The sequence below is a fragment of the Cornus florida genome, unplaced genomic scaffold, assembly GCF_030987335.1.
Source record: "Cornus florida cultivar Cherokee Brave unplaced genomic scaffold, ASM3098733v1 CherokeeBrave_3.0.0_Hap2_Chr05, whole genome shotgun sequence".
Classification (NCBI taxonomy): domain Eukaryota; kingdom Viridiplantae; phylum Streptophyta; class Magnoliopsida; order Cornales; family Cornaceae; genus Cornus; species Cornus florida.
In genome coordinates, this window is record NW_026775575.1 from 84,466,144 (window position 1) to 84,477,182 (window position 11,039).

At 36.6% G+C, this 11,039-nt stretch overlaps 2 protein-coding genes across 2 annotated transcripts; one reads left to right on the forward strand and one right to left on the reverse strand.

Annotated features, from left to right (window-relative positions):
* Positions 1 to 290: 290 nt before the first annotated feature.
* On the reverse strand, positions 291 to 5,010 carry LOC132307258 (clathrin light chain 1-like). Its single transcript, XM_059804971.1, has 3 exons — positions 4,440 to 5,010; positions 1,322 to 1,475; positions 291 to 1,237 (listed from the first exon to the last, which is right to left on the reverse strand). The coding sequence occupies exons 1-3, from the start codon at positions 4,910 to 4,912 to the stop codon at positions 653 to 655; spliced, it is 1,212 nt and encodes a 403-aa protein (XP_059660954.1). The 5' UTR covers positions 4,913 to 5,010; the 3' UTR covers positions 291 to 652.
* A 52-nt stretch (positions 5,011 to 5,062) lies between these two features.
* On the forward strand, positions 5,063 to 8,127 carry LOC132307256 (lanC-like protein GCL2). Its single transcript, XM_059804970.1, has 6 exons — positions 5,063 to 5,521; positions 5,620 to 5,798; positions 6,106 to 6,217; positions 6,356 to 6,472; positions 6,578 to 6,895; positions 7,610 to 8,127. The coding sequence occupies exons 1-6, from the start codon at positions 5,336 to 5,338 to the stop codon at positions 7,946 to 7,948; spliced, it is 1,251 nt and encodes a 416-aa protein (XP_059660953.1). The 5' UTR covers positions 5,063 to 5,335; the 3' UTR covers positions 7,949 to 8,127.
* The last annotated feature ends 2,912 nt before the right edge of the window (positions 8,128 to 11,039 follow it).

Below are 11,039 nucleotides of genomic sequence, written 5' to 3' on the forward strand. Positions count from 1 at the left end.
TCACCACCATTGTGAAATGAAATAATAAAAGGGTCGTTACCTTGTGTGACGGTAGAAAATCAGAAGGGCAAAATGTTATGTTGCAGCAAATTTAAAGGCAGTCTACTTTGAGTAAAATAAATTCAAAGATGAACTCTTTCATCGCTCTTCCTCAACACCATGCATCACCGAGTAAACACACCAGATCATGCTCATAAACAACTGCTTCTTCTGAGTTCTAAGAACCAGAGGGTCATGCGTATGTCTTAAATAAAGGCATGCTTAGATCGATCACGCATTGGCTCACCTCATTCATCCGTAACATCAAATTGCCAATATTCACCTAACAATAACCAGGTACAGAAGAATGCAAAATGAGTGTGAGCCAAAATGAATTTGAAGGTCAGATACAAATCTGGAAATAAAATTTTCGAGCTTAAGTATCCAGTGGTTCAAAAGCAAATAACAGATTTCTAATCTAAACCAAAATGAACCCTAAAGTAAGTTGGGAAAGTTGCTCTCCACAGCTTATGAAGCAGACTGAAGCAAAAAGATACAGCTGCTCTTATTCTGCATTACATATGGTAAGCAGGGTGTTAAAGTAACGTGGGGAAAAAAGGAACAGGATGTAGTCAGGAAGTAAGAATTGCTTTCAAAGAACAGTATCAGTCAGTCAATCAGTTGAGGGCGATTTGATCTCTGTAGTCTCCTCGCCTTCAGTTGCAGCAGAGGCATCTGGTTTGGATGTATCAGGAGGGATGCCATTAGTAGCTTCCTCTGTAGCAGGTGAAGAAGGCTTGACCTCAGCAACGGCCCCAGTTCCGGCCAACGCTACATCTTTGTCATTCTTGGATGTATCTGGTGAACCATTAGTAGCATCCTTTTCTTCTTTGACAGCTGCTGCTGTGGCATCTTTAGCATTCTTGGCATCTTTACCGTTCTTGGCATCTTTCTCGGTCTTGGCATCCTTCCCTCCCTTTGCATCCTCGCCATCTTTTTCACTTTTAGGTGGAGGAGGTAACATATGTGGTGGAGGGGTTTGCTTCAGCTTCACAAGGATTTGGCGCATTCTTGCAAGATCAGTGGGCTTCCCAGGCTTGGGGCCCTGAATGACCACAATTGAAGGCTTATTTTCTTCACTCTTCTTCCCCCTCCTCCTCTCAATATTAGGGACCTCACGAGGAATAAGCTCCGCTATTGCTTTAAAGTACTGTTTGTCAGCTTCTTTATGGAACTTTTCTTGATTGGCCAAGTACAACTGCCCCAAAACACAAATTCATTATTATTGAAACGAGAAAAAGGTACAGAATATGTTATGAGCAAATGGAATTCGCCAATATACCTTCTCTCTTTCTCTATTCTGAGCCTTGTTAGTCTCGCAGTTAAGCTTTCTTTTCTCATAAAAAGATCGCTTATACTCTTCAGCTTCATTGATGATCTGAATCCGCATCTCCTTCTCCCTCTTCTCTTTTTCCTCAAGATAGATGGCATTTTGGCTACACCAACATGTAATTTAAGAAATTACATAATGAATCGCTGGCCATATCAGAATCAAAACCATGCAACAGTAATAGTGGTAATGACAGTTTATTGGCTACCATTGATGCACTAAGTGTACCAATTTATTAAATATTTTATCTTAGCAAACTATAAAAAAAAACCTTTTTTTTTTCCTAAGCCAAAATTTATTAACAAACCAGCAAAAGAACAAGAGATAGAGAGCAAACTAAACAAGAAACTTTTAATGCTAAAAATGAAATTCACTAAAAAATAACACTGCTTTTGAAACTAAACAAGAGATAGAGAGCAAACTAAACAAGAAACTTTTAACGCTAAAAATGAAATTCACTAAAAAATAACACTGCTTTGGAAACTAAACAAGAGATAGAGAGCAAACTAAACAAGGCTAAAAACAAAAAAATAATAAAATAAATAAATAAATAAAAATGACCCCAACGGGCCATAGCGGTATCGGTCTCTTACTTCGCAAAGGGAGGTCAGGGGTTCAAGTCTCAAAAGAGGTGTGTGTGTGAGTACCAACTAGGAAAAAAAAAAAAAAAAAAAAAGAAATTCACTAAAAAAAGATGAGCATCCAAAATATGCACACTGAAAATTTGCATGTTATTTTTCCTTGTTCATGACATGCACGTCAGTCACACAGATTATGCAACTCATATGGCGGACGCATCAATACCCACAATCAAGAACATTAAATGTACTTTCAAGCAATTGGCAGGTTCCTTCTCTCAACAAACACAGAAATGGAACACACCTTCAGCTTAAAGCAAAATAACACTGCTTTTGAAACTCATACACCTTCAGCTTAAAGCAAAATAACACTGCTGTTCACAATCATGACCTACAGATAGAAAATTGAGGGGACAGATCTGGAAATTTCTGTAGTATAATTTGAGCTGGTTTTAGACTAAATCAACTTGATAATAGTACAGAGGGTGATTTGGCATCATTCACCTAAAAAAGAAGCTCTTGGAATGAAAAAGATACTTTTACATGCAACTGGTCCAGACACAGGTTAAGAGAACTAACTGGGCAGGTTACTTGATACACAAACCGACAAGGTACATGAATCTCGTGTTTCATCTCTCCTTATCAGTAAATAGCTTACGTTTCATTTCAGATCAGCTAACTAAATATGGTAGCTAGCTGCACAATGAAAGAAAAGATTAACAGATTTGGTTCCAGACATACAGGATTGAGTGAATGACTTATCAAGCCCACGATATGCTCCACCATGATCTCAGGGATTATGTGGACGACCTCATGGTAAGATCTCAGAGAGTGCACAACCACTTGAGGAAGTGTTCAAACAGAGTAGGGAGTACATGTTTTGAATGAACTAACCAAAATGTGCTTCAGACATAACCAAAGAAAAATTTATGGGTTTCTATAGGCACAAGATTGACATCAAATTGAGAAAAGGTTCGAACTGTCCTAGGCATGCCGCTTGAACAACATAACGCACACACAGGCTCCAAAAAAGCCCTATACTCCTCAAGGTTGAGCCGAAGAGCCTCAAACTACTATAGGTCAGGCCCTTTCAAGCAAGTTCACATAAAGCCTTTTTATTTTATTTTTGAGAAGTCACATAAAGCCCTTTAGGCCAGGCTAAAACAAAGAGCGTCTCTTATTTTGACCATTCATTATATTCTTTCTTTCTTTCCTTCATTTTTTTTAATTGACTATAAATTTACATAGATTACATTAAATCAAGATCATCAATCTGATGGATAATATTATTAAATCTTATCCTATATTTGATAGAATTCACTACTTGCGTTAATCGTGACCGATGTTCGATTCTGACTTTTTATGATAATAATATATACATTTAAAATATATGTACATTACTTTTTATTGTTGCATGTCTTTAATAATATATGCATTTTTAAAGCATTTATTCACATTGATTTACTATATCCTCTAAGTTTATAATTTAAAACTCCATTTTTTTATAATTGTTGATTAGTTGTGTTGCAATTCTTTGAATTGCTTTAAATGCACATTGATTTAACTGAATTCATATGCAAACTGAATATATATGGATATTAATTTAGATAATTGGTTGAATTGATATACTGAAAAATTCCTTTATTTTAATCTTGACTAGTTTGTGATGCAAATTTTATTTTTCCTCGTGATGCTTCTTTCATGCGCTTAGGCTCCGAGAGACCTTGGCACTTTAGTGTTCTTGAGGCTGTCATAAATGTCAACAAGGCAAGTGTATTATATAGACTGCCCCTACCCAAACCCATCCCTGAAAGAAAATCCAATTAGCAAACTCACTCCGCTCCTCTGTCATTTGGAGTCGGGGGCAGGTTCAGAATTTACCTCTATTTACAATTCAAATAACTAAATACAATCCTAAACAAGTTCAAAATAGATCTTTTTGGAAAAAATAAAAAATTATGAAATATTTGACAACTATAATCTCAAATTTTTATTAACTTCGTGATTACAAATCCAAAGCATATAGTAGAACAACATCTAACTAAACAGTGTGATGATGATCCACAAATAACTCAATCTTAGTGTAGAAGTTGTCCAAGTTCCAGAATGGTTTAATGCTGAACTTCAGAAGCGAAGGATGAATACAGATCTGATATTATCGTAGTTATTTTAAGTAAACATTATCACATAGCAAACAAAATTATATAATAAATACTTAGTGTACTTTACTTGCATGTTCGGTATATTTTATGTTTGAATTCGAGTGTATATAATTGAGATTGATGTTCAGTATATTTCATAGGATAGAAGCATTGGAGTTATTAAGCTACAAGATGGAAGATCAACCACAAAAACGATCAATTAAGTGTAAGATCAACAAAAAAAAGTGAAAATTCATATTTTCAGGCGCATCATTAGGAATCCATCACTACCCAGTATAGATCCAAAAACAATGAAAAATTCAATGTATTGAAACAATTACAGAAACTCACCGACGCCACTCGCGATAAGCAGCGCCTTCCTCCCGCATTTCGCTCGGCTCCGGTAGCAGCGGACCGTCAGAAGTGAAGAGGCCGTCGGTATCAGCTCCGAGATCGTAGGGCTTCGAATCGCCGTTCGATTCCGGAACAGAGGACTCGAACGGCGACGGAGAGTACTCAGGAGTCGGGGACGAACCGAAACCATAGGGTTCCGGCGAGTGAGTGTGGTTGTTGCTGTTGTTATCGAGGGGAAATGAGGTGTGTTCGACGGTGACGTCGTCGTCAGCAGCAGCAGCGGGGAATCCGTGGTAGTCGGCCGGAGGAGGAGCGTCGTCTCCGGCGGGAGCGTCAAAGGATGAATAAGATTCGTAGCGTTGGGATGAGAGGCGAGGGTCGTAGCCGATGTAGTCGTCGTCGAAGGGCCGGGACGTCGACCTCACGTCCTCTCCTCCGTCGGTGCTGAAAGTATCATCAAACGATGCCATTACCAAACTCTCTCTCTCTCAAACTTTCTCTCTCTAAAAAAGTCTTGTATATTGTTCAGATCCGACGAAACCTCTGAAAATGGAAATAGATATTTGAATAAAATCTCTCTTTATATCAGTTTCTGTCAAAACAGAACAGGTGTACATATCACGTATATCCAAACGTGATAAATTAATTTATCTAATAATAAACGCTCTCGTTCTAGATCCCAATTACGACAAATCAAAACGTCGTAGTTGTGATGAATTATTTGTCGAGGTGTTTGCTTGCCAAGTGTGAAGATGTTAACACGTGTAGCATAAAGAAGGAGGTCTGTTGTCGGCGAAGAGTTGACCATGGCGGTTGTTTAAAAGTCAAAAAATTTGTTGTCTGTTTGTCTGAAAATAGAGTCCATTTGATTATTCTACAAATAAGAAGAGGAAATGGGTGATCCTTTTTTTCAAAATGTCATGCCTGAGTTTGTTGCAGAATTAACAACAGCTGAACAAGAAGTAGAAGAAGAAGTAGTCACTGAAGGCTCTGATGAATCGCTCATGAAGCTTCTTTCGATGCCCTACGCCACTCTCTCAGAGAGACTCAAACAAGCCGCTTTGGATCTTAAAGAAACAGTATCATTTTTCTCTCTTCGTGTGTACACACACTGACACACACACACATATATATACATACATACGTAGCACACTACGTGTTTGTGGTTTTGTCTCAGGCAGTGATAGAGACATGGAGGGTCACTGGACAACACGTACAAGACTTCACTCTCTATAGCGGTACTCTTGGCACTGCATTTTTGCTCTTTAAAGCCTATCAACTTACTAACAACAAAAACGACCTCAATCTCTGCTCTGAGATTGTTAGGGCTTGTGACTCTGCTTCTCTCCGCTCCAGGTTCTCTCTCTATTTGTTTCGATATGTGTAAATTAACCATTGCTCCTTCGATGCAAGTTATCTCCTTTGTTTAGTTTATAGCCATACCTTATATGTACGCAACGAGAACGAGCCTTGATGCAACTTTAAGTTGCTCCATTGTGACCTGGGGTTTGAAACAAGAAAAGTGCAGAGCAGGTAAAACTGCGTATATCTGACCCTCACCAAATTTCACAATGGCAGTAGCTTCATGCACTGAGTTTGTCCTTGCACAGTCGTTGCAATTTTTGTTTGAACTTCAGAGTGCTTATGCAATGTATGATGATAGGGACGTGACATTTTTATGTGGGCGAGCTAGTGTTTGTGCACTTGGGGCTTTTGCAGCAAAGCACACTGGCGATGATCAGATGCTTAATTACTATCTCACCCAATTTAAAGAAGTAATTTTCTTTCATTTCCTCTACCGTCGTATTGCTTTCCCAAATGTTGAATTTTACTCCTTGTTGATGTTGATGAATGTAATGCGTTGAATTTTACTCCTTGTTGATGAATGTAATGCATTTGACCTTCTTAAACAGATTAAGCTGCATAAAGATCTCTCAAGTGAACTATTATATGGGAGAGCTGGGTTCCTGTGGGCATGTTTGTTCCTAAACAAACATATTGGGGAGGGAACAATTTCTTCCTCGTACATTGTAAGACTACTTTTATCATATAGATTGGTTCTACTTGAATCAATTGAAGTGGGGAGAGAGATATTTCTGAATTTATGATTAAAATTCTTGTGAATATACGCATAGGGTGCGCTTTTGAATGAAATTGTCGAGGATGGAAGAATATTGGGTGTTAGCGGACGGTGCCCACTGATGTTTGAATGGTATGGTGAACAATATTGGGGTGCTGGTCATTTATTGGCTGGGATTATGCATGTTTTGATGCACGTGAAATTGAAACCAGAAGAGGTTGAGGAAGTCAAGGGCACTCTCAAATACATGATCAAGAATAGGTTATCTAGTGGTTACTACCCTTCCAGTGAAGAAAACTGTGAAAGAGATGTTCTTGTGCATTGGTGTCATGGTGCTCCTGGTTTGGTCCTCACACTCATCAAAGCAGCAGAGGTAATTTTAATATGCTAATTAAATCCTGTTGATGGAGCCTAAAGTTTTGTGGAAACCAGATATAGCACTATTTTGCAACTGTCTGATCATGGAACAGAATTCATTGAACAATTGCATAGTATGATGAATTTCCAAGGAACAAAAGTAGAAGTGAATATATAGAATTGACTCGGCAAGGAACTTCCTTCAAATTCCTCAACTTCATCTTCTAGCTTCTCCCAACATGCATAGACGATCTTCTTCATTGAGGTTAATCATTAATGTTCTTAGAATTGCTTGAACACATTATTTTTTTCTTTCTTTTCTCTCTACTAGCGTTGAGACTTTGACCTAGGGTTTGTGAGTTAAGACCCAAAGCCACTAGAACAAAGGTAGATCAGTAATTGCTTGAACCCATTATGTTGAACATGATTCATAAAAGTTAACGCCTCATTCTTCCTTGAAATGCCTTCTGAACATACCAATATATATATATATATATATATATATATATATATATATATATATATAATAAAAACTAAGCTTTTTAAAATTACAATTCAGTTAGCAGTATCTTTTTCAGTATGAGTTGCTTTGATACACCGCATCTGTTATGTAGTTTCCCTTATAAGGTAAACTAAATCTTGTGATATCTTCCCTTGTTTTTTATTTATCCCATTAATATGTTTTCTAATGATGTTGCTCAAAAATTTCATAAAAATGCCGATTGCCAAGGTTTTTGGAGATAAAGAGTTTCTGGAAGCAGCTGTGCATGCAGCGAATGTAGTGTGGAATCGAGGCCTACTAAAACGAGTTGGGATTTGCCATGGTATTAGTGGGAACGCATATGTGTTCCTCTCGCTCTACCGGCTTACAGGCAATGTGGAGTTCCTATACAAGGCCAAAGCTTTTGCTTGCTTTATGCTTGATAGAGCTCACAAGCTTATATCAGAGGGACAAATGCATGGAGGAGATAACGGTTACTCCTTGTTTGAAGGAATTGGTGGTATGGCTTATCTTTTCCTAGACATGATTGAACCTACTGGTGCTAGATTCCCAGCTTATGAACTTTGAAAATTTTCAAATACTGGGGAGGAAAGAAAAGAAATGGATGTATAATAACGAATTCGTGTCCTTTTGAGTGTACGTGTTTAACTGTCTCCGGCATTTCTATTCTAGTGTATTACAGATCTTGTTGCAAAAACTTCTTTCCCTATATCTACATTTTGCATGCCCTTTATTTCATTCAAAAAGTTTTCAGTGAATCAGAACATAAAACAGTTCTCAGATTTTTTTGTTTGAAAATTTGTTTGGTTGGTAAAAGTAAAAAACAATTTTTAGAGAACAAAAACTCCAAAAACCACACTACAGTAACACATTTTTGTAAAAACTATTCTGCAGAAAGAGATGCAAGCATATTATAAATACGGAAGACAATCCAAACAATGTCTTAACCTAGGATTTAGAAATTAAGACCCAAAGTCACTAGAATACAGATAGCTTCTTTCCTTTCATACAATGATTTACTTGAGTTCTGGTAACATCTCAACTATGATCTGTAGGAAAGTGTTGCTCTATGTCTTGTTTTTTGATGATCCGTTGCCTTTTTTTCCCCTCAAAATCAGTGGAAATTGTTTTGACTGCTCCAGCATGCCGTGAAGAGAAGCCTGCATCAGCACGTGTCACCAAAGTTGATGTCTCGTAGGTATGTAACCTCTCAAGGAAATGATTTCTGATTTGAAGGGGAAAAGAAAAAGGTCGGTTGGACTTGTGAATTCATCCAGAGTCACAAACTCTTCTATGTAGCTACTCAAGTGTAACCAGTCGAACCTCTGAACATAACTCTTGTTGTCGCGACTGCTTTCAGTTCCAACGCAATCCCTCATGCTGAAAAAGTGTCCACAATCTTCACCAGAGCTATATATACACAGGCGACGATTATATCGCTCATGTACTGAAATATGAAAAAGCCTAATTCATCTTCTTCCGTCTTCGCCACAGAGCCATATATATATACACAAGCCATGACAGAGTTTTATATATATATATATATATATAGACAGTGTCAGGTGGTGCCAACCAGGTTGATGCAGACGCAAATGTTTGGGGTAGATTCAGACTCTCATTTACACAAAACAGAATATATATATATATATTCAATGTTTAGGAAGTTCTTTATTCGATCACTTGCCTTGTTGTGACAGGAAGAACAAACTTCAGAACCCAATCTCAGTAACCCCATTAAGATATATCAATCTCCTCAAGACATTGAACCAAATGCCAATTATAGATATCTGACTATTGGCCGGCCTGAGACTCCCAAATTTTTGAGAGCCCTACGCATTGTAAGGCCATTCATACATAAGGTCACGCACGTGTCAAAAAATTACAGCGAAATTTTCATTTTTATTAAAATGAGACAATAAATACAAAATATATTAATATTGAAAACATACAAAACAAACCCAATATATATATATATATATATTCAATGTTTAGGAAGTTCTTTATTCGATCACTTGCCTTGTTGTGACAGGAAGAACAAACTTCAGAACCCAATCTCAGTAACCCCATTAAGATATATCAATCTCCTCAAGACAATGAACCAAATGCCAATCATAGATATCTGACTATTGGCCGGCCTGAGACTCCCAAAATTTTGAGAGCCCTACGCATTGTAAGGCCATTCATACATAAGGTCACGCACGTGTCAAAAAATTACAGCCAAATTTTCATTTTTATTAAATGAGACAATAAATACAAAATATATTAATATTGAAGACATACAAAACAAACCCAATCTTGGTGCTCTTTATAGAGCACATCTAGTTTACATAAATAAAAAAAAAAACAAAAAAATATTCAACATAACTTAATCACAAAAATTAAAATTCAACTTCATATCAAAATAAATGTAATTGTCTTACATTTTGGGTTGCAAAATTCTCAATTAAAGTATCCTAATCAAGTTTCTCGAACATAACGTCGACCTTAGATAAGATTTGATCAATTTTAACTTTGAAAGGCTTCTCTCAGTAAATGCAACTGTAACTAGGATAGTCTATAATACTCCATATGCAATCAAAGCATTTCGAAAACAATAAACTAACATTTTTATAGCACCCCAGTTGTCTTTTTTGTTCCTCTTGGTAAAGCTTCTCTTAAAACTTGTGACTGTTAAAATAATTTTGTCCCTTCAATATCAGAAACCATGTAATATTTTAGAAAATCTTAAGGTTATTTTGGGGAATGTGACAGTTGATTGTATCCATGAGTTAAAATTTTGATTGTTTAGACTAAGCTTAACAATCTCAACGGATTTTTTTTATTATTTTTATTTTTATGGAAGGGGACATAAACAAATTATTGTTATCATACAAATTGTTGTATTATATATATATATATATATATATATATATATATATATATATAATTTATATTATAAGTACATGTGTTTATTGCCATAATTTTTTTTTTTTTAAGTTGTTTATTACCATAAATTTACATGATAGTGTGTATTGTCTTTTAATTATGGAAATTATGGTCATATACATACTATTATATTTGCATTATGATCCTAAATTATTTGAGGCCCTAGACAACCGCCTTGGTCACCTTGCCCAGGCCGGCCTCACGAAACAAACCCACGATGAAGACTTGTAAAAATTAATAATAATAATAATTAAAAAAAGGCTAGCCAGGAACGAGTTGGCAAAATGTTTAGGGGAGTCCTAATTGTTGTAAAGCAACTAAATCTCTATTCCTAATTGTTCCAGAGCAACTAAAAAGAGAACCGCAAAGAATTCGGTTCAAATGTAGGATACATATTCTGCAGTTTTTGCAACTCAATCAGAATTGATGGAGTCATCAAATATTTGACCTTTTTGAACTCTATTGTAACTCACTAGAGAGATTTACTTCACAGGCAAGGTCTCTAGTTCAAGTCCAAGATGGTCCAGTTGTGTCGGAGAAAAGAATAGAAGAAGCACCTGACTCCTTCATGCATGCTCCACTTGGATCGGGGATATAGCTCAGTTGGTAGAGTTTCGCTCTGGCAATTGGGTCGTTGTGATTATAGGTTGGATGTCTAATTGTGTCTTGTACCTGAAATGTCAATTTTTAATTGGTTTTTGAGATTTTTTTATTCCACATTATCCATTTATGT

Excerpts from the sequence above, each read along its gene's own strand:
- LOC132307256 (XM_059804970.1), top strand. The coding sequence starts at position 5,336 with ATGGGTGATCCTTTTTTTCAAAATGTCATGCCTGAGTTTGTTGCAGAA. Across the intron at positions 5,522-5,619 it reads CTTTGGATCTTAAAGAAACA|GCAGTGATAGAGACATGGAG; the intron begins GTATCATTTTTC and ends GTTTTGTCTCAG. Across the intron at positions 6,218-6,355 it reads ATCTCACCCAATTTAAAGAA|ATTAAGCTGCATAAAGATCT; the intron begins GTAATTTTCTTT and ends CTTCTTAAACAG.
- LOC132307258 (XM_059804971.1), bottom strand. The coding sequence starts at position 4,912 with ATGGCATCGTTTGATGATACTTTCAGCACCGACGGAGGAGAGGACGTG. Across the intron at positions 1,476-4,439 it reads GCTTATCGCGAGTGGCGTCG|CCAAAATGCCATCTATCTTG; the intron begins GTGAGTTTCTGT and ends ATGTTGGTGTAG. Across the intron at positions 1,238-1,321 it reads AGAATAGAGAAAGAGAGAAG|TTGTACTTGGCCAATCAAGA; the intron begins GTATATTGGCGA and ends GTTTTGGGGCAG.